We start from the raw sequence: 21,347 nt of genomic DNA on the forward strand, positions 1-21,347 counted from the left end.
AATAAACCATTTCCTAGAAATTTGTGTTGATTTTTTTTTTCAAATATTAGTTTTTATGTGAATGTATAATGAAACATAGAGAATTTCTTTTCATTTTGATATATTCATACCTTCAAATTCTTAAATCTTCTGTTTGGTCCACGCTGCATTCAAACGTGATACTAATGATTAGGCTTAGTGATTTTTCACGCTCGAAAATAGCAAATTTCGCGGAACTTAAAAAATGTTAAAATAACTCTGAAACTCTTATGTTTAAATCAAAGAATCTACTTTTTAGGCTTCATTATACATTATTCTTCACTTAAATAGAAAATTTTCACTAAATTTGAACGCGACACAAAAAAAATCTCCTAGTTTTCAAAAAAGTTTCCATCTGGTTTATGGTTTATGGTTCTATTGATATTTTGAAACAAAATGTAGGGCATCCCGCATAGAAAAAAACCGTTTGAAAATCATTTGTTAAATATTCAATCAACATTTTACCAAATTGTATAGCCACTATTCGGTAAATCATTTTTTTAATTCCTCACCGTCTCTCAAATAGTGAACTATTCCCCATATATGTTGTTAGCAATATTCACTATTTGATTTTTTCTTCTAGCGACACTTTGTCAAATGCTTTTTGAAAGTTCATTTTTGCGTATATATTTTAGGGATTTCACCATTTCTCAAATGGTATTTTTAGGGTTTTAAATAGTTATATCAGTGATTTTTCATGGCACATTACATTTTGGGGAACAGTTGTAACAATTCGAATAAACATCATTTTTTCAAGGATTTTCGGAATTTTGAGCTAGAAAACATTAATTTTGCTTTGGTCAAACAGCTTATTTATTTTTTTCATTTTATTTGATATATATTATATTTTTGTCTGAATTGGCCTAATGATATGGGAATTTTAAATTCAAACATGATGGAGAGTTTGCGGGATTCTAAATCAGCAACAAATTAAACTGAAGAGAAAATAGTACAACAAATTTTAGAATTAACTTATACAGAAGAAGAAAAACACAGTTCAGGGAGGCATCCACTGCAGTAGAGAGTTGACCGAAGCTGTACAGCACGATCAGCTCCATCTCCACCATCCTTTGGAAATCATTGGTCGGATGGTGGGGTCCCAGGTTATTTCAGCAGTCGGTTCTGCAGATTGTTCTGAAGGAAAACGGCACAGTCGTGCAACGTCGGATAACCGAGAGTTCATCTGGTGATCTTGTTGTTCTTGGATTAAACCTGAAAAAAAGAAAACACACTAAATAAAAAAATGTAAATAAAAAAACATGCAACATTTGAAGGGGGCAGTACGACATTGCTCTTACGGCATTTCTTCTCATGTGTTCAAATGGGAAGAAGGTTGTAAGAGCAATTTCGTACCGTCCCTTTCTAATGTTGCTCCAGAATACAACTTGTTATCATACAAACAAAACATGCTGCGAGATGCTCCGCCTTTTCCAAAGAAATCCACGCAAAACCGAGTCTGTTTCCAGCTTCGCCAACAAAGGTTCCCTATGAAAGTTGCCTTGACCATTCCGGAAAGGTCTGGATCGCCGACTTTCCAAATACAGCTGGATTAGCCGCACCGAAAGCAACTTATTGATCCGTGTATCAATCAGGGATGTTTGCTGGAACTGGTTTTTGGCTAGAATCGAAAAAAACGAATGGATCCTTGTCGCAATCAAGACTTTCTTTACAGCTGTTCCCGAGCAGACGGAAATAACTTGGGAAGGTCAGTTTTTGATATTGTGAGAAGATCAAAATCTGTTATTGGGATGATCGGATTAGTTGTTAAAATAACAAAATTCCATAACAAAGATTTGTTCGAAAAATAACTCAAATTGTTATTGCTCTGTTATTGCAATAACATACTAATAACATAGAATCCAGAACAATAGAATAACAAGGTTTGTTATTCTGAGCGGTGGATGGGGAGCACCCAAATAACAAAAACTGTTATTTATATGGATTGATTGCATAACAAAAAGTGCTATTATTTTATCATATGGAAAGCTATATCCCGGGCAGAAAAAAAAACTACTTGAAAATTGATGTTTTAAACAGTCTGAATTATGAAAAAAGGTTTTCAACACTTTTAAAATAAACTTTTCGTTTCAAAACTCAAAAAGTGATATGGACACTTAGAACTAATATTTTGTTTACACACCTTGCTGATCATCTTCAAGTTCATCCAACAAGCTGAAGGCTGCATTAAGGTTCTTTCTTTTCCTTGATTCATCTAAAAAGATAAAATATTAGTTGAATATACGATGAAATAAATCCAAACATTACCTTGGTAAAAGCTACCTGGTTATTTCTCGAATATTACTAGTCCTGTAAAGGAGAAAAACACAAAGTATCAATTCTTCGTTTTCAAGTAAATGTAGAGGAAATGTGCCTGTTCAAATCAGATTTATGTTTTTGGCTTATCATCAATTTGGAAATCTAGAGTTTTTTTTTTTAATAGGTCATATAAACATATAAAAGACAATAGCTGATTGGACCTTTTCAAAAAAAAACTCTGGAAATATTTTAATGAACATGACCTATTAGAGTGTAACAAAAATGACTTTTTGGCGGGCATTCAGGGGTTTGTTCCGGTGGGCATACTGAGCCTAAATCCCAAATATGAGCTTGATTGGACGTCACAGGAGCTGGCGCTCCGCCCTTCAATTTTAAATGGGATTTAACCCGTAAAAAGATTTTTCAAAAATGTCACTTTTGAGGCATTTTGCCACCAATGCGTTTACTAAAAACATCACTGGCGTGTAGGCCAGATCCTTGCGCATCTTTTGGTATACATAACATTGAAGTTTGGAGCATCCTGGAGCTCGGTACAGACCTTCAAAGTTTGGCATTTTTTCGAAAAATCGGCCCCGGCAAAAAAGATATGCGTCGCACCTCGCGACGCCCGAGACGCCATTTGATTTTGCTGGAACCGATTTTTCGAAAAAATGCCAAACTTTGAAGGTCTGTACCGAGCTCCAGGATGCTCCAAACTTCAATGTTATGTATACCAAAAGATGCGCAAGGATCTGGCCTACACGCCAGTGATGTTTTTGGTAAACGCATTGGTGGCCAAAATGCCTCAAAAAGTGACATTTTTGAAAAAATCTTTTTTTACGGGTTAAATTCCATTTAAAATTGAAGGGCGGAGCGCCAGCTCCTGTGACGTCCAATCAAGCTCATATTTGGGATTTAGGCTCAGTATGCCCACCGGAACAAACCCCTGAATGCCCGCCAAAAAGTCATTTTTGTTACATCCTAATGACCTATTCTGCCCAGCATCTTGAAACGCAGCAAAAAATAAACATTTGTAAATTGAATTAAACATGCATTAAAGACAACTTTTCACATCCACTAAAAGTCATGAAAAACATCAGTTAAAATATCGACGGGAACATCGAGGAAGGGAGTTATCAGGCCATAGAACGAAAATTTCGTTCCTTCAAAAATACACAATGATTATTCAATAATAAATGTGTACTTTTAAAGCAACTAGAAAACCCGTAGAAACAAAAAGGATAATCAAAATCAAGCAAAATAATTTTAATGAGCCAAAGCCGAAGAGTAAACAAAGAGTTTGTCCTGCTTGTTCCTTATGTAAACATCCACTGACCTAAGAAGATAACTTTACACTTGGGCTTTGGCCCATTTACATTGTTTTGCTTGAAATCAGAGATCGAGAACCTGAGATTTGAATTTAATACTTATCTAAATGACCGCGCCCTTCGTTGCCAAACGACCGTACTCGCCGTTCTGGCCTGCAGCTCGTGCCGTGTCAAATAGGTACACAACCGGCGTCGACTTCTAGACAGCGGAAGCGAAGAGGCGGACCACCGGGAGGGTCTGTAATCGGTCATTTCTATCGGCAGTACACATCCTCTCTCGAAATACCGCACGCACGTACATGTTTTGCAAAATCTGAAAGTAAACCTTCCGTCAAATTCCAGAATGACTTGTTTGTTTACGAGAGCCACACTTGGATGGTTTTCCGATTGATTTACTTTTGGTTCTTGAACTCTAGTAAAACAATGCAAAAGGGCCGTTGTGGCTCTATAAACAAAGAGTGCATCCCTTTTGTGCCAGATGTAAACATCCTTAGCGTGAGCAGGACACACTCTTTGTTCACAAACCCACAACGGCACTTTTGCATTGTTTTGCTAGAGCTCACCGCAAATTCTCGACAGGTAAACAAACCTGTAGATGCTAGAACCAGACACTTTTGAAAACAAATCAACTGGAGAACCACCCAATTAAGTCTGTTCGTGGTGATAGCTACATTAGCTAAAAACAAACTTACGTTTTCGTTGACGTTTACGGTAGAGGAATATTCCCCCGGAGCGGATTTGGAAACTGCATCCGTGACGATCCTCCTCCTCAGTCGACATCCCATCTGCCACAAAACACACTCGCGGTTCCTGTTTACTGTTTTCAGGAACACGGAACAAAGTCGCAACAGAACGCTAGAAAAAACCGAATAGTTCTGCACGAAACCACAACAACGATTAGCACAACCGGCCTACTTTGACGTTTGGCGCGTCATCGCGAAAAAGGGAGCGTCCACAAATGACGTCTATGAGAAAAGCAAAAAGATAATTACAAATTGGTTACAAAACTAACAATAAATAATTTCAGCCTTAATTCTTATCGTTAATATGCACAAATTATGTGAATGCGATTCATATGATTAATTCTATTTCAAGATTAGTTTTGGACAAGAAACTACTAGCTGTTTAAAATTTAATATTCGATACGGGAATGTTTATAATGCGTCATTCGAGGATGACGCCTTTCTGCTTGCAACAGCAAAACAGCTGGACAGACAGCAGAAGCTTCGGCAGCAGCTGATCGAGCAGTATCGGTTTGTTTTGACGGTTTTGACAGATTTGTTGTTAAGGAGGGGGTTTGGTCGTCTTTGTCGATTAATAAATTGAATCGATTAAGTCGACCGATGTTGTGCAATGTTGCATGCAAGTATACAGGGTATACCCTGATTTGAAGGGACAATGTGACAGACGTTTGACAGTAAATAAAACAAACTAAACTGAAAAATCTCAATCATCATCCGAATTCCGAACCTCAGATTTACCGGTGGCAAAATAAACATTGTCCGCACCAATTTGAGGCAAAACCCCGCCGGAATCTTTAAGAACCTGTTCCGCCTGACCAAGGAAGCTAACCCGCAACCAAGATGCTGTCGGAAACGAGCATCACGAAGGTGATTGTGCACCCGCTGGTGCTGCTGAGCGTGGTGGACCACTTTAAACGGAAGCTGCTCGGCTGCTGGAGGGCCAAGTGCGTGCTAGACGTGTCCAGTAGCTTTGAGGTCCCTTTCGACGAGGACGACAAGGACAAATCGGTGTGGTTCCTGGACCACGACTACCTGGTGAACACGTACGGTATTTTCAAAAAGGTGAACGTCCGCGAACGGCTGGTACCACACGGGCCCGAAGCTGTGCCAGAACGACATCTCCATCAATAAGCTGATCCGGCGCTACTACTCGGTGCTCGTCTTAATCGATGCCAAGCCGAATGACCTGGGTCTGCCGCCGGAGGTTTACATCGCGATGGAGGAGGTGCATGACGACGGCAGTCCCACGTCGAAGACCTTCGAGCACGTACCGAGCGAAACTGGGCGGAGGAAGTGGAAGAGGTGGGCGTGGAACACCTGCTGCGGGACATGAAGGACACGCCCGTCGTAAATTTGACGCAGAAGATCACCAGCCAGCGGACTGAAGCTCACAGCTGCGCAAAATCAAGAACTAACTGCTGAAGGTCGGCAACGGGCAGCTGCCGGTGAACCACCAGATCGTGTACCAGCTGCAGGACATCCTGAACCTGCTGCCGGACCTTGCCCAGGATAATTTTACCGATACACAGTGCGTGGAGATGAACGGAAAGGAGAAGGAGAAAGATGATAGGGACGGCGAGAAGGAGGAAAAGAAGAAGAAGTTGGGGGAGAGAGAACTTTAATGAACATTGACATAGGATGTGAGCGATATAAACTCAAAGTTTACATTTGTTTTTAGGACCTAATAAAATAAGTCTACATTTTACCATATTTGCGTTTCCTTTAACCGATAAACCACGATTTTTTATTAAGCAGCATTTTCAGCAAATGTTTTTTTAAATTATCATGAGCGGTCTTTGACAGCGATACTTATAGTGGATATAAATAAAGCACAAATATGTACTAAAAAGTTGGAAAATCGATGCCTCTGTGCTTTCTTGTACTCATTTGCGGTTGCTGCCTGTCGGTCGGAACTAGGAAATGACCGCTCCGATGATCCCGGTGGTGCTGTTGGGTGACATTTTTTAAGCCGTCACGCTGGATAAGTGCAAGGCGATTTGCACCTGAGAACAATGTCACGACCTGGAAGGAGGATTTTTTCTTCACCGCTTTCAAGCACAACTTTCTGCGGACGTGCTACGATTTGCTGAGGGAATTTTCTTGGCCAAATTCTTTCCGTTTAGCGGTTGAACCTAGGTGCTCCCAGTGGTCTCAAATTGTTTAAAACATTTACGGTAAGTTTTGCTTTGGTTTTGGTGTAATTTATTGCGAAATCTTGTTCTAGACAACGGTAAACAAATGCACCGAGGGATCAGCATCGAGCTGTTGAAGGATTACAACGAGACGAAGTCCTCGACGGACATTGACAGGCATTTCGCACAGCACCAGGCGTTCGCGATCTGCGACCGGCCGGGACAGACGGCATTCCGGCGATCGAAACATTCATCTCGCTTGCGGTTGCGGTCTGTCGGTCGGAAATGACCCCTCCGACGATCTCGATGCTACTGCTGAGGATCATGTTTAATGCCGTTACGCTGGACAAGTGCGGGTCGCGACCAGGGAGGAATTTTTCTTCACATATAATTTCGGAGTTTAATCTGAAGAAGATCATCAAGTACGGGGTGGAGGAGAGTGATTTGGGAGATTCTGCGCGTTCGATGACTGATTGTGCGGAATCGTCGACTCGGTCGGTGTGAAAAACGAGAGAGAATGGGAGACCAGTGAGGTACAGGAGGATGAGGATGTTCAGATTAGTGGTGGCGCTGGTACGCAACAGCCGCAGCTGAAGATCGACTACAATTTAAATTGCAAGCTTTGGGCGCTGCAAGACTTTTCCGTTAACCCATACCAGAGCTGATGATCCTTCACCTGTCTCCTCGTCAGTCAAGTTCAAGTCGGACAGTCACTGCCTTACCGTGGCTCAGGTTTATTGGCTGAAGGAAACTAAAACGACGGTAACCAAACTGATTGAGGAATCTCCGCCAGGGAAAAAATCTGTCCAGTGAGGAACCGCAGCAGCGGCAATCTCTGAAATGGCAACCGAGGACCAGCCGGTGGTTTGAATTTTTTAGATTGTTTGAGACTATTTTAAAAATATATCAATTTTAGGATCGACAAAATTGGTTTATGTTTATGCTTCTTTTTAGAATCGACAGAATTTCTAATCGTCGCTCCATCAAACTCCTTGCACATTAAATAGCTATCAGATGCTATCAACGGAACTACCCGGCCGGTGGTCATCTTCAAATTGACGTCGGAATGTTCCGATCATATCCAGTCGCCGGTTCGCCCTACCAAAAGTCAGCGATGCCGGTGGTGACCGAGCTAAAAATTAATTCAATTCAATCAGCTGATTTTTGTAATGATTACTTTTTGATAATGTGAATTATTACATTTTTAATACACGCATATTTAGATATTTAGGTATATACATTAAAAAATATTGCTTATTTTAAATGCAAAAAAAAAAAAATCGAAACACAAATTCCATTGTTCACATATAAGATAATCATTGTAAATTCATTGTTGAATATGTAATGTTCTGTACTATCAAATAACAAATAAATCCATTGTACTCCAATCGAGAAAAAAATGTTTATTCGCTTAATATTCCTGACACAGGTCTTTTAATATATTTTTCTTAGAAAAAACTAAGTCGAATATTTCCAACAGCACCATTCGACAAATAATTATTAAGGATATTTTGGTAAGTAAAAAAAATATCATTAATAACAGTAATAATACTAATCTGTGTAAAAAAAACTTATTTAAATTTTTGTTGAAGATGAATGACTTCTCAAATAGTTCCCAGAAGGTCAAATATCTTCATTTTTCTGACCAAAATCAATGACTATTAAAAACAATTACATGAAAATTTCACAAATAATAACTATCTGATAAAATGTTTTTGGGAAAACAATTCAACAAATGGTGATTCTATACTAAATAGTCATTTAATATTTCTATATGATCATCAAATCATCCTCGTTCATCCGGGATGCTAATTTTCATTTATTGATCTGCATTTTATAATATTCGACGAATAATGCTAAACAGTTTTCGCTGATTTTCTTCTGTTTTTTCAGTTTACATTTTATTGAATTTCATATCAAAGCAAGATTTAACAATCTTGTCCATCTTAAATGAATAGAATAGTTTGAATTTTCTTCGACATTGAGCCCATTCCAAATAATTTTTAAGGTTTTAATCTCAATTCGAAAAGTAAATTTAAAATCAATAGGCAAAAATAATAAAATTTGTAACGAAATCGAAATTTGAATTGAAATGAGAATAGAAAACAAAAAAAGGTGGTATTTTTTACTTCCACCCAAACAATCAAATATCGTTAAAATTAAACAGGAATCAGAAAAATATATGGAGTGTTTTTAAAATGTGATTTCAAAGAGAAAAAATACTCTTCATTTTATTTTGAAAAAAAAAACGAAGCTTGATTCTTTTAATATGTTTTGAAATTATTATTTTTTATTCATTGCTTGTTTTTATTAGGTCCTTTTAAGTGATTTTAATTTTGAAATTATACCTTTCAAACAAAATAGTAGTTAAATTTTTACTACAGCGGATGAAAATATTACTTAATTTAGTTAGTTTCTAAAAAACTGAAAAATCTAAACAATTCTTCAAATGGTTCAAATTAAGCTTTTCAATTGAAAAATAATAAAATTTACTTAAATAGTCTTTTTGGTAAAAATATTTAATATGATCTCATTTAAAAAAAAAATCAGAAAATTGATAAATTTAAAGAATTTTACACCGTCTGCGAAATCGTCAAAATTCAATAACCCTATACTACTAATTGAACAAAGGTATTCACTCGCTTCATTCTACAGTAGTTTTTTGAGAAAAATCGTCACAGTTTCACAAAAAAACATAAAATTTCACGGGATTTCGCGGAAAAAGCGAATTTTTACGGATTTCACGCTGTCCGCGAAATCGTGATATTTCACTAACCCTACTAATGATATATTCATACCTTTGTTCTCGTCAGATTGTGTTTAAGGGACTATCCATAAACCAGGTGGACACTTTTTTGGAAATCTGAAACCCACCCCGTCGTGGATAATTTCCATACAAAAAAAATCTTTGTATTAAATAAGTTAAAACGTTTCTCTGAATAACTTCTTTTTTATCTATGTTACATTTTACTGAATTCCTAATCAAACAAGATGTACTAGCCAACATAATTAAGATAACTTGAATTTTCATTGACATTTTGAAAGATTTTTCATTCCACCTTTCATATGTTTCATGAAAAACCGAAAACCTAAAAAAAGATATTTTAAGAAAATATTAAAGTTTCTTTTTTTAATTTTAAAATTTTCAGTTTAAACCATATTATCAAAATTCGTGCAAATTTCACTAGGCTCAGAAAAAAACTAAAATAAACATAATATTATAAAGTCAAATTCATTTATATTCTTATAAATATATGAGTTCAAATATTCTTGAAGTTGTCAACTAAATCCACATTAATTTACAAAAAAAGGCAGTGAATACTCTTTTTTAATTACTAATAAGGGGTTAGTGATTTTTGACGATTTCGTGGACGGCGTGAATTTGTCAATTTTCTCAAATCATTTTTTTTAAATAACATCTTAATAAATATTTCATCCAAAACGACTATTTAATTAAATTTTATTAGTTTTCAATTAAAAAGCTTGAATATATATGTATGTCAAGTTGATATGAACAATTTGAAGAAATATTCAGATTTTTGAGTTTTTTTAGAAACTAACAAAATTTAGTAATATTTTCATTCGCTGTATTAAAAATATTACTGCTTTTTTATTTGAAAGGTATAGCTTTGAAAGATGCCGGGTCCGGTGGTTTAGTGGTTAGCGTGGTAGCCTCTAAACCCCAGTATGGCCTGGGTTCAATCCCAGACGGACCCGGTGGCATTTTTCGAGACGAGATTTGCCTGACCACGCCTTCTATCGGATGGGGAAGTAAAACGTCGGTCCATTAGCGTAAAAGAGGTTTTGAGTGACTCACCACACATAACTTTCGGACGCCTAGAAATGAGCAGAAACTTGCAACAGAGCCCACAAAAGACCCGGGGGTCGTTAAAGTGGATTACTTTGCTTTTAGCTTTGAAAGATGTTAAAAGAATCAAGGTTTGCTTTATTCAAAATATAATGAAGAGTATTTTTTTATCTTCGGAATCACATATTAAAAACATATCAAATTTGTTTGGACCTGTTTAATTTTATCGATATTTGTTTGTTTGGGTGGATGATTCCCGTGAAAGTTAAAAAATACCACTTTTTTGTTTTCTTTTCTCATTTAGAAAAAAAAATCGATTAAGTTAAAAATGATATTATTTTTGCAAATTGATTTAAGATTTAGTTTTTGATAAGTAAGCTAATACTCTTAAAAATATGTTTAATGGGTTAAATGTCGCAGAAAATTCATATTTTACTCATTTTGACTGGACAAGATTATTTTTTAACATTTTTCAAGTTCCGGGAAATTTGCGTGAAATTTTGTGTTTTGAAATTGAGGTCCCCGTGAATTTTGCAATTTTCGAGCGTCAAATGGCCTAATGACCGCCAAATGGCCTACCGAAAATGATTCTTGAAAATGATGCAAAAAATCACAGAAATAATTCAATAATTTGCTTTAATCAAAAACAAAATCAAAATTATATTCTAAAATTAAAAGAAACTCACAGAAAATAATTGTTGGAAAATGACTTATTTGGAAAAAATGCCATAACTCCCAAAATTACTGTTTTTTTGGAAGAATTAAAAGAAATTATTAAAAATTTTATGGCAAAAATTATAAGAACTACAACTCATGTATTAAAGAATGTTAAAACTCGCAGAAATAATTGTAATATCAGTTGAAAACAAAGAATGTAAAAATTTACAAAAGTGATTCAAAATTGTATGCTTAAATCGAGTAACTGAAAAAGCTCACAGAAAAAGGAATATTTCTTGAAAAGTCGATCACTTTTTCAACATTTTTTATGAATGAAAAAATGCAAAAACTTATAAAAATAACATGCTGGAAAAAAAAATCATCTCTCTTTTAAAAGAATTCAAAAATTCCCTGAACGGCTGGTTCTTATTTGATTTGACCTTTTCGGTCACTCGCTGCCAAGATTCTGTTGGAAGTTATGCAAAAATTAACAGGAATTAATTTTTCAGAAAAGAGAACAATTATTTAAATAAAATAACAAAAGGACAGCTCTTGAAAAATACCCGATTGATATGAACGCAATTAAACTTGTATACCTCTAGAAGTGAAATATTAATAAAAGATCAATGGCTGTTACTCATTATGTGCATAAAAGGACTAAGCTTCCAGAAATATGTACTATAAGTATTTTTCATTTTGCATTATGCACAAACCCTATGAATTTCTTGATGGTTGAAATAAAACTTGAACAAGAAATTCTAGAATATTTATTATGTTATTTGCCGTTTCTTTAATAAAATGTGTGTTCTTTTTATAAAGTTTTTATTGGGATTTTTTGTCGATTGGGTCCTAAAATTAAGCTTAGATTGCTGATAAAGATTATTTCTTAGCAAAATGACCCTTTGTTCGACCACTAATTTCTCTTCTATTTGAAAACACCAAATCTTTTAAAAACAAAAACCTAACAAATAAGACATGTTTAATTTTCGACAATATAATATTTATTTATTTCTATAATATTTATAATGGCACTCACAAACTACAATCCAATCCATGAAGACTTCAAACACCCAACACCCCTCTTACTGAACTGCTTCAAACTTCATCCTCATCTCGGTATCCTTCAGCAGTCGCATCAACTCCTCATCCTTGAGCGCCCTCAACTCGTCAATCACCCGCTCCCGGAAGCCACCATCCTTGGCCGGATCGTCCGGGATGGCCACCTTCTCCGTTCCAACCTGCGGAATCTGCGAACTATAGTTGAGTCCAATCCGTTCCGAGTTGGTCGGCGTTACGCCGATCTTCTCCCATGAATCCGCCCCGAACGGGATCACGATGGGTCCATTGTGGTCTGCGGCGGTCGTTTTGAACGGGTTCGAGGGACTGCCGAAGCCCAGGTAATTCATAGCGTCGCGGGTCATCTTGGTGAGGGCGGTATTCTTCGAGGTGTAGAAGATGAGGGCGGCTCCGATGGCGTGGGCGATCGAGCGAAGACATCTGCAGACGTGCTTCTTGATCTCGGAGTCCAGGTTCTGGAACTGGTCGTACTTGCCGCCAACGATAATCACCGGGAACGGAAGCACCTCGAGCGTGTTCAAATCCACGTGGTCAACGCCTACTTTCTGACGCATCGCTTCTTGCATTTCGGCAATCTCCTTCGACGAGCAGTTCTTCTCCAAGGCCTGCTTCAATCCGTTCAGGACGCACTCCAGGTCGGTCCACAGACGATCCGGAAGCGACAGATCGAGCACGATGACGGCAGAGAAAGTCGCCAGACCATGTGACCGAAGGGGCACCTCGATTAGCTGGTTTGAGTTCACGAGGCTGCCCAGCTCCCACACGTTGCAGATGTTTTTTTGGGCACCCTGACCGGAAGCCGTGCGACGACCGAAGGAGTACTCTAAAGCGAGAGTTGGCCGGGGAACATCGTCCCGATCTAGGAATCGATTAATGAGCGTTGATTTTCCCTGAAAATATTTTTTTATGATATGAAGTTGACATGGAGTTCCAAACACTTACGGCGCCCTTGCTCCCCAGTACAAATATTGTCCTTTCCGAAGGTCCAATCTTAAGGTGAGAGTCGTTCTTGAGCTGCTCCGTCACCAACTTCAACGCAATATCCTGAATCGTCTCGCTGGAGTCCAACTCTATCGAGTTCAACTCACTCATCTTTCCCAGGTAATATTTTCCTGATCTAGTAACCACAAATAACCAACTTCAAGTGAATTCGCTGTAATAATTCGCAGGTGGCTGTGCAGCTCGGCCACAACTTGCCCCAAATAAAATGCACACTGTTTATGGACGAAGGGCGCCATGGTAACGGCGCGAGCATGGCAACCTCGATTTCGGACAGGACTCGCGTGCGATGCCACCCACGTAACGTCGGGTGAATCCCTAATTCATGCTTCTGAAAACGAAAAAGATACAGTTTTAAAATGCATTAAGGTTATGAACTGTTCCCAATTTCGCTTCTATTGTCTCGCCGTCTAAATATTTAAATTTGTTTAATTCGCAAATCGTTTTCTTTTGCACGATTTGTCCAACAAACAAAACTAACAAAACTCTTGAAAAGCTTATCGCGAATTCAAATATTTTGCCGAAATCAACAGAATTCTCTATTGTTTGTGAGAATTGCAAAATGCATTTTTGTTGTCACGTATGATAATTATTCCGTCCAGGCAAGATAGCTTCAACGTCGCGACTCGCGACGTCTCGTGGTGACGCGTGGGTTTTTACTTATCAGATGAGAGAAAGTTGATTGTGTCTTGAAAGTGAGTTTAATGGTCGTAAATTTTGTCTCATATCTGAAGATGGTATTTGGTTCAAGGAAATAGATTAAAACGAAAGGATTGCATTTTTTTCCATTGAAATCCATAGCTTCACTATTTCGCATAAATCCAGTTAAATTTTTGATTCGTTGGAATTATTTACCTCTTTCTAGTGAAACAATTCGTTTAGACTCAAACAACGATTTTTCAAGTTTTCGAAACTTCGTGAGAACTCGAGTTTTATGTTAAAAGTAAGAAAATAAAATAATGTAAACAAATTTGTTCTTGATTCGATTATTCGTAAAAACGAAACTTCTGATAATCGAGTCTGGACTTTATCATGAATATTTTTTTTTCAAGCTGTTTTGTGAGTTTTGGGTAAATTAGATAAAAAATGATTGTCATTTTTCAAAATAACTTAAAAATCCAACAAACTCCACTTGTTTTTTGTTCTTATGAAAAAAAATTGTACGTTTTGAAAATATGAGAAGTTGAATATATGAAATGAATATATTGTAAACTTTGTTCTCAAACTTTGTGGGGGCTTTCCCTATGACCAAAGAAGCTATTTTGTGTTATTGGTTCACTTATACAAGTCTCCATACAAAAAAAAAACGGAAAAAAACGGAATCGACGTAACACCTTATAATATGGCCCTCTTAAACCTTGCGGTTTCGTCAACGGATCCACAGGCGTGTATCGTTCTTTTTTGCGACAAGACTCCGCCTCCCGGGTCTCCTAAGTGTGAAGGTATGGCACGGGGAGAGGGCACCGAAAACCTATATTAACACTTAGAATTTTTTGCGTCCGCCTCGGGATTCGAACCGGCGACCTCTGGATTGTGAGTCCAGTGCGCGGTCTGATTGATCCACACAGGCAGACAGAAACGGTACGTAAATATTCGAAAATATGGCAACTTGGTGACTACGGAAAAGTTGTAGGTATTTTTGAGGACTATTCAGAAATAAAATTGTTCATGGACAAAGTTTTTGCCGTTTTTGAAACGTTTATTTAATTATTATCTCTTTTTTTTTACTAAACCTCAGTTTTCCAAAATCTGCTGCCGCCGGGTAATGCATTTTTATTTATATTGTGATTTTAAGAAAAAAATCTAAATTTTATAGGGGAAATCTACCCTTTCCAATCAAACACCTATCTTCGTCATATGGAGAGTTTGATGCTCGATTAAAGCTCCAAAAATACTATTTGGGCTATAAACTTACCAGCAACAGCACCGCCTCGAGTAAGCACGCAAATGTATGCCACTTACTGGCCAAAAAGATCACATTTAATGCACTTTTGATCATAATTTGTATTTTGCGAGACCACTTCTCATCATTTTGTTGGCACACACAGTGACACACACGAGAATCCCTCAAACGCTTAATGAATATCGCCAAAATTACCTTTTCACTTTCGCTTACTTTTTCACGGCGCTTAAGATATGAAATTGCTTCCAACTACCGGCAACATGTTCTTTTGATCATTAGTAAGGCACTCACTTGAAGAATAATCCCGAAAAATGTAATAAATTAGCAAGCGCCATCAAAAACAAACGCGTCAAGTCGTTTGACGTTTCAATTTTCACTTTGCATTCCAACCGAAGGCTGAAGAAAACCGAGCGAGAGACGAAGGCAAAAAGAACAAAGGCTGGCCGTCAACACCACTAGCAGCACAGCCAGCGATGCCAGGAAACTTTCCCTATAAATGCCACTTTTCGTGAGTGTTCGTTTGAACTGTCAGCGCAAATGGCAACACTCGACAGAGTGTTGGAAGAAAAAAGAACTAAGCCGATATTTGAAAAATGGGCGTGGCCCAATGCATTCGCCTCGATTAGAATACCCTTGGGAATTTTTTTTTGTTAAATGCTTGGTAAAGAAATAGAATAACTTTTAGTGAAAGTGAAAATAAACAGAAATGTTCACAAAAACTTGCTCTACTCGTTGGTGTACTTGGTTTTAGTAAAATTCAAGGGAGACTCTAGATTATCCAGCATCATTCAAACACGACCGCTTATTAGGATTAAAATGGGTAGATTTCCCCTACATACCGTAAACCGGGGTGACATTGATAGGATTTCAATTGATTTTTTAAATATTTCCCCCTCTAATTGGGGTTTTATAATTATTATTTTTTTTAAACATGTACTGGGGTAGGCCACAGAGGTCCATGCACTATTTAAAAAAAAAAGATTTTTCAAGAGTGCTTAAAATAATAGCTGCATTGAAATTTTTATTTTGAATCTCAGGGAGACTTTGATAGTCACAGTTTTTGTTTTAAAAGGTCCAATAAACCAAATTTTCAGTTCTTGCTTTTTGATTTTTTTTTAATACTTCTGACTCAAGGCGGTTTCAAAAACACCCAAAGGGCAAAAAACTGGAAATTTGTTTTTTTACCTTTTTTTTTAAAAAAAACTCCTGAAATGTACCATCACTTAGGTTGCTGAAATAGTTTTTAAGAAAAAAATAATGTTTATAATTAGTTAACTAAGTTTATAAGCTTTTTAGAAAAATACAAATAAAATTTAAGTAAAATTGTTAAAAGTCAGAATTTTGCCCAAAATTCGTTAAAACTAGATTTGTTTATAAAATTATCGGTTTATATTACATTTTAAACTGAATTCGAAGCAGTAATGAAAAGTTTTCGCATTTCATATGAAATTTGTTCTACAGAAAATGCCTATAAATTTGGAGATTATATTTAATTATTTTTCAAAAACACATAATATTTCTTATTTACAAACTTATTTAACCTTCTCCTAGTCAAAAATTGTGTTGTTCGATTCAAAATTATATTCATTGACAAATACATGACAATTTGAAAATATTTAAATAATACAATTCATCAACATATATTCTTAACTATAAATCACTAACTTATCAAACTTTTCTAAATTATATGAAAACTTCTTCTAGTAGTACTTTGAACACTTTTCTACCAGGGTCAGTATGATTCGTAGGTATTTAATTTGTACTCTTCATTTTGCGGAAAAATAATAAATCTATTTTTTTTATGTAAAATTGAATTTGCAATCGAAAATTACTTTACAGATTTGTGATGAAGCCTCCGTTTTCAAGATATAGCCACCGAATGTTTGATTTCAGCGAAATATTTGCAATGAATTGCTTAATAATTGCCTTTAAGAAAACTTCATCCCTGCTTTTTTACAGTCACTTAAACCAGCCTAAAGTTAAAATTATTGGTTAAGTTTTTCATATATGGAGTACTTTAGCATACCTGAAGACGACTTACTGCAGTTTGAACCAACCAACCATCTAACATAAATTATCAGCTTTTGTAAACTTGCTCAATATTGGTCTAAATATGAACATAAACAAGCTTTGGAATAGCTTCTAAGTATTCGATTTGAGAGAAATTGTAAAAAAAACGATATAAAATAAATTGTAAGTAGGGGAAAAAAAAACAATTTTCGGCACATTTAGCTTTCCCGACAATTCTAATCACTTTTGCTACAATTAATTGGTTTTCTCATTGAAAATTTAAATTTTTCGTAAGAAATATGTTTTTTGCCTTTTGAATCTTTGGACAAAAAGTTGAATAAATATGTATTATTTAAGATTTTTTGCAGGACCTGTAATTTTTTAACCAGTAGTGAAATCAGTTTTAATTTTAAAATAACAATAATTTATCAATTTTCCTGCGGTTTTTATTTATGTTCAAAATAACAAATAATTTATACAAAATACAAAAAATAATTATTCCATAAATTACATCACAAACCACAGATGAAAATAACATAAAATTTAATTCTACAACATTTCTTGATACGCATTTCGCAACAAATGCAATTCAATTTTATTTTTGTTATTTCCTAAAAGTATAACTAGTAAAAACATCACTTGTTTGCACTTCTAAATGAAAAAGTCGTTCTTGCCTTATAACCGACGACCCCAAACCTTGATGTTTTCATGTTCTTCTTGTACTTTAAACTTCGCGCACTAAAAGAAACCAGCAGCAACTTAAACTGCTCTTGCAATATCGCTCAACTCTCTCGCTTCTGGCTTCCCTTAGTACAAGAAAAGAAGAAATAAACAACGCTAGTCACTACCTACTCCAAGACGTGTGCGGTTGGCTGAGTGTTCTTCGCGTATAGTAGATCTCTCACTCGTGTACTCTCGTGTGGGGTGGTGGGCTCCACCGATGCCGCCAGGGTACGTGACTTTTCTTACCATCAACTGGCTGCCTAGTTCAGTCTACGCTCCGAATTCGGCATCGACGGACCACACACACACAGCACCTGGCAGTAGTCAGTCAAGTGAAGTTTCGTGAAGTGAAGTTGCACAAGGATAAATCAATTCGCAACTCGCATGTTGGTTGAAGAAACTCTGTCTGGTCGTCGAAGAAGGCCTTGACCAGTGCGGCAGTGGTGATTGCAGGAAGAAACCAAGCAATCTGAGCATATCGTACGTGCTTCGCTCTACTGTGGTGTGTGAAAGAGTGTTTTCATGGTTTTCATGCTCTAGCATACTTGCGTTAGTTGGTTCGATGGATGTCGGTGCCATCAACCCACCGACAAACGGTTAGGCGCCTACTGTGCTGCACACAGTGACACGATGACCGGGAAAGTACGCTGCTAGTATGGGTGTAGTTTAAAACTACTAGTTTGTGAACCTCTTTAGTGTGGGGTAGTTTGGTTGGGATTGAACAGTTTTTTGACCAATGGCGATTTTACATCGAAAAATGAAGTTGACAAATTTTTGTGACCAATATTTCGATTTTTTGAAAAAAATCAGTATTGATTCAAAACATCATAACTCAGTCAAAGATTACAGATACAGATTTTTGAATTTTTATATATTATTTTTGTATGGACAGCTGCCAAATTTGTATGGAAAATTATATGGACAAACTTATGATGCAAAATGGCTTTCGTGCATACCGAAAGCACCAAAAAAAATTCAGCCGGATTAAAAATATAAAAATTAATATTGCAAATCAAAAGATCGACTTCGTAGAGAATTGCTCATCTGTCTTATTTTACAAATATTCCAACCATAACTAAATTCGAGCAATTCTAGCTCAAATCAGGACTTTTTTCTGGTACTTTTTTACCCGACCCTCTCCGATTTCAATGAAACTTTTTAGACATGTTATCCTAGGCCTACACCCAAACGGCGGTCGCATGATTGTGATGCATGGTGGCATGAGAGTATATCAGAATCTGCATGAAAACTGTCCTCATGCATTTTTTGCGATATAGGGGTATGACATTTTTGCCCGTTACCGACAATTATCGACATTACCGACGGCTTTTTGGTTGTATTTCACAAAAAAAAACCATTAACAGAATGATAATTGAACCACCAACTTCTTGATTGTTGATCCGACACGCTACCACCGCGCCATGGACGCTTGATGAAATGTGAGTGAAAGAGCACCAAGATATTCTTCTCTTTGGAGTGTTGCTCGAGGACGGGCCCGCATTATATGTGTTGGTGAGAACTGCAGATCGCTGAAACGTTTACACGCGGGCAAAAATGATCTACGGGCTTGCTGCAAAAATGTTATAAAATGTGACATTTTCTGCAGCAAATCCACTGTTGCAGATTTTGAGATATATTTTTCCTATGTGTATATAAGCCATTTTTGTGTATATGGAGCCAATTGTACTCGAAAATGACATTTGAGAAGGGCGCAGCGATGGATTAATCATCATCAAAAGAAAATCTTTGGATGTTCATCAAGAGAATAAATCCGAAGGGAGCATGGCTTTCCTCTCTCGCGCACGAAAGATCGTTAAAAAGAATCTATAAAAATCATCATCTTGATTATTCGGCGGAACATCTTTTTCACTACTACACTTGCAAGTGTAACGTCACACGTCGAAAAATTACCTGTCACATTTTGTGGATGGGCAATGTGTGTAAACAAAGTGAAATCAATATTTTTGAGTGGTGCTGACAAGGAAATTCACAAAAAATCATCAACAGATTGATTTTCTTGGAGAATTTCGGGAGCGATTTTCTGGAAGGGCGTAAGTAAATTAAATATTTTTGTATTTTGTAATTTTAAAATTACTGTAACTTAAAGCCGTTGCATCGTATCAAAAAGTGGTTAAAGACAAACTTGTAGAAAATTGAATTTTTCAAATTTTAAGTTTAAAAATTATATTTGAAGGTGGTTTCACGATTTTGTTTCGTTCAAAATTTTTGAGGAAATAGCCTAAAATGTAACAAAAAGACTCACGAAAAATGCAGGATGGTCTCCTAAAAAAATACAAAAATCAATCAAACTTATGGGAAATTGGACGAGCTTCCCTGTAAAAATATTTACGAGACTGAAAATCAAGTCTGTAATAAAGAAATAGCCAAAAACCACAAAAAACCTAGTTTTCAACATTTTTATTTTTAAAACCGCAGAATCTTCACAAGGATTGGACATAGGGCAATGGTCAATATGGAGACTTTTTTATAAAATTGTCTGGGGAATCGATTCCCACTATCGTTTTTTTTGAAAAAAAAAAAAAAACAGTTTTAGTAAATGGTTTTTGTATTTTTTTAGGAGAGACATACCATCCTGCATGTTTCGTGAGTCACTCTTTTTGTAACATTTTAGGCTATTTCCTCAACAATTTTGAACGAAAAAAAAGTGACATCATTTTCCAATTTAAATTTTTAACTTAAAAATTGAAAAATCTCTTGGAAGTGGCTTGTATTTTTCTTTCAGTGTATTTTTTTTAGAAAGCCCGTCCAAATTCCTACAAGTTTGTCTTTGACCACTTTTTGATACGATGCAACGGCTTTGAGTTACGGTAATTTTAAAATTACAAATTACAAAAATATTTAAATTACTTACGCCTTTTTCAAATGTCATTTTCGAGTACAATTGGCTCCATATACACAAAAATAGCTTATATAGGCCTAGGATAACATGTCTACAAAGTTTCATTGAAATCGGAGAGGGTCGAGTAAAAAAGTACCAGAAAAATTCCTGATTTGTGCTGGAATTGCTCATTCTATTACTTGACTCCAACGGAAATGTTACTTTCATAATGATGTTTTCTCGTACTGTCACTGCCAAATTACCCCTAGAAACCGCATTGGAAAACATTGTGAGCGGGTGGTTTTTCGGTGAGATTTTCCGTGCTCTTTCGTGCTCGTATACATGTGTATTGCAAAAAATGTACCGAAAATGCTTTGCACAGTCGATAAGTGGTGACGACCAGCTGAATCATTAAAATGGGCCCATCCAAGGTGGTAAATCTTTTACGTGGACTTCTCTCAACGACAACAATCAACATAGTTTGGAAAGGAGAAAAAAGAGTAAAACGTGGATTCAAATGTCACGTTCTTTGATAAATTAATGCTCATAGAATGCAAACAATTTTAGAGTTATTTCTCCACAGATTAGAGTGAAAATACTAGCACTATCAATTTGTGTAACATTTTTCAACGCCTTCAAACCTTTTTGCCCCAACCCAACCTTATCTAAGTCAATTCTGCAAAGTAAAAAGAATTCCCCAGAAAACAACACAAAAAAAGACTTGTACCGCAATAAATTTGTTCTGAAAGGTCATGGCTTAGCCTCGGGTGTTCGCAGGAATGGAAATGATGGGTTCATCCACTTTGTCGTCGGTTAGTTTGTGGAACGAAAACCACTGCTGCTGCTGCTTTTGC

At 36.5% G+C, this 21,347-nt stretch overlaps 1 protein-coding gene and 1 pseudogene across 1 annotated transcript; one reads left to right on the plus strand and one right to left on the minus strand.

Moving 5' to 3' along the window:
• The first annotated feature begins 3,259 nt into the window (after positions 1-3,259).
• On the plus strand, positions 3,260-7,746 carry LOC6036844 (annotated as a pseudogene).
• A 4,229-nt stretch (positions 7,747-11,975) lies between these two features.
• LOC6036168 (cytoplasmic dynein 2 light intermediate chain 1) lies at positions 11,976-13,404 on the minus strand. The gene is made up of 2 exons (XM_001846200.2): positions 12,962-13,404; positions 11,976-12,909 (listed from the first exon to the last, which is right to left on the minus strand). Exons 1-2 carry the CDS (start codon positions 13,109-13,111, stop codon positions 12,025-12,027), a joined length of 1,035 nt encoding a protein of 344 aa, XP_001846252.2. The 5' UTR covers positions 13,112-13,404; the 3' UTR covers positions 11,976-12,024.
• Between the last annotated feature and the right edge of the window lie 7,943 nt (positions 13,405-21,347).

The sequence above is a fragment of the Culex quinquefasciatus genome, chromosome 2 (assembly GCF_015732765.1).
Source record: "Culex quinquefasciatus strain JHB chromosome 2, VPISU_Cqui_1.0_pri_paternal, whole genome shotgun sequence".
NCBI lineage: Eukaryota > Metazoa > Arthropoda > Insecta > Diptera > Culicidae > Culex > Culex quinquefasciatus.

What these genes read in the sequence shown, in the direction of transcription:
- LOC6036168 (XM_001846200.2), bottom strand. Translation starts at nt 13,111, where the DNA reads ATGAGTGAGTTGAACTCGATAGAGTTGGACTCCAGCGAGACGATTCAG. An exon ending in TACTGGGGAGCAAGGGCGCC is followed by an intron (nt 12,910 to 12,961) that starts GTAAGTGTTTGG and finishes AAATATTTTCAG; the next exon opens with GGAAAATCAACGCTCATTAA.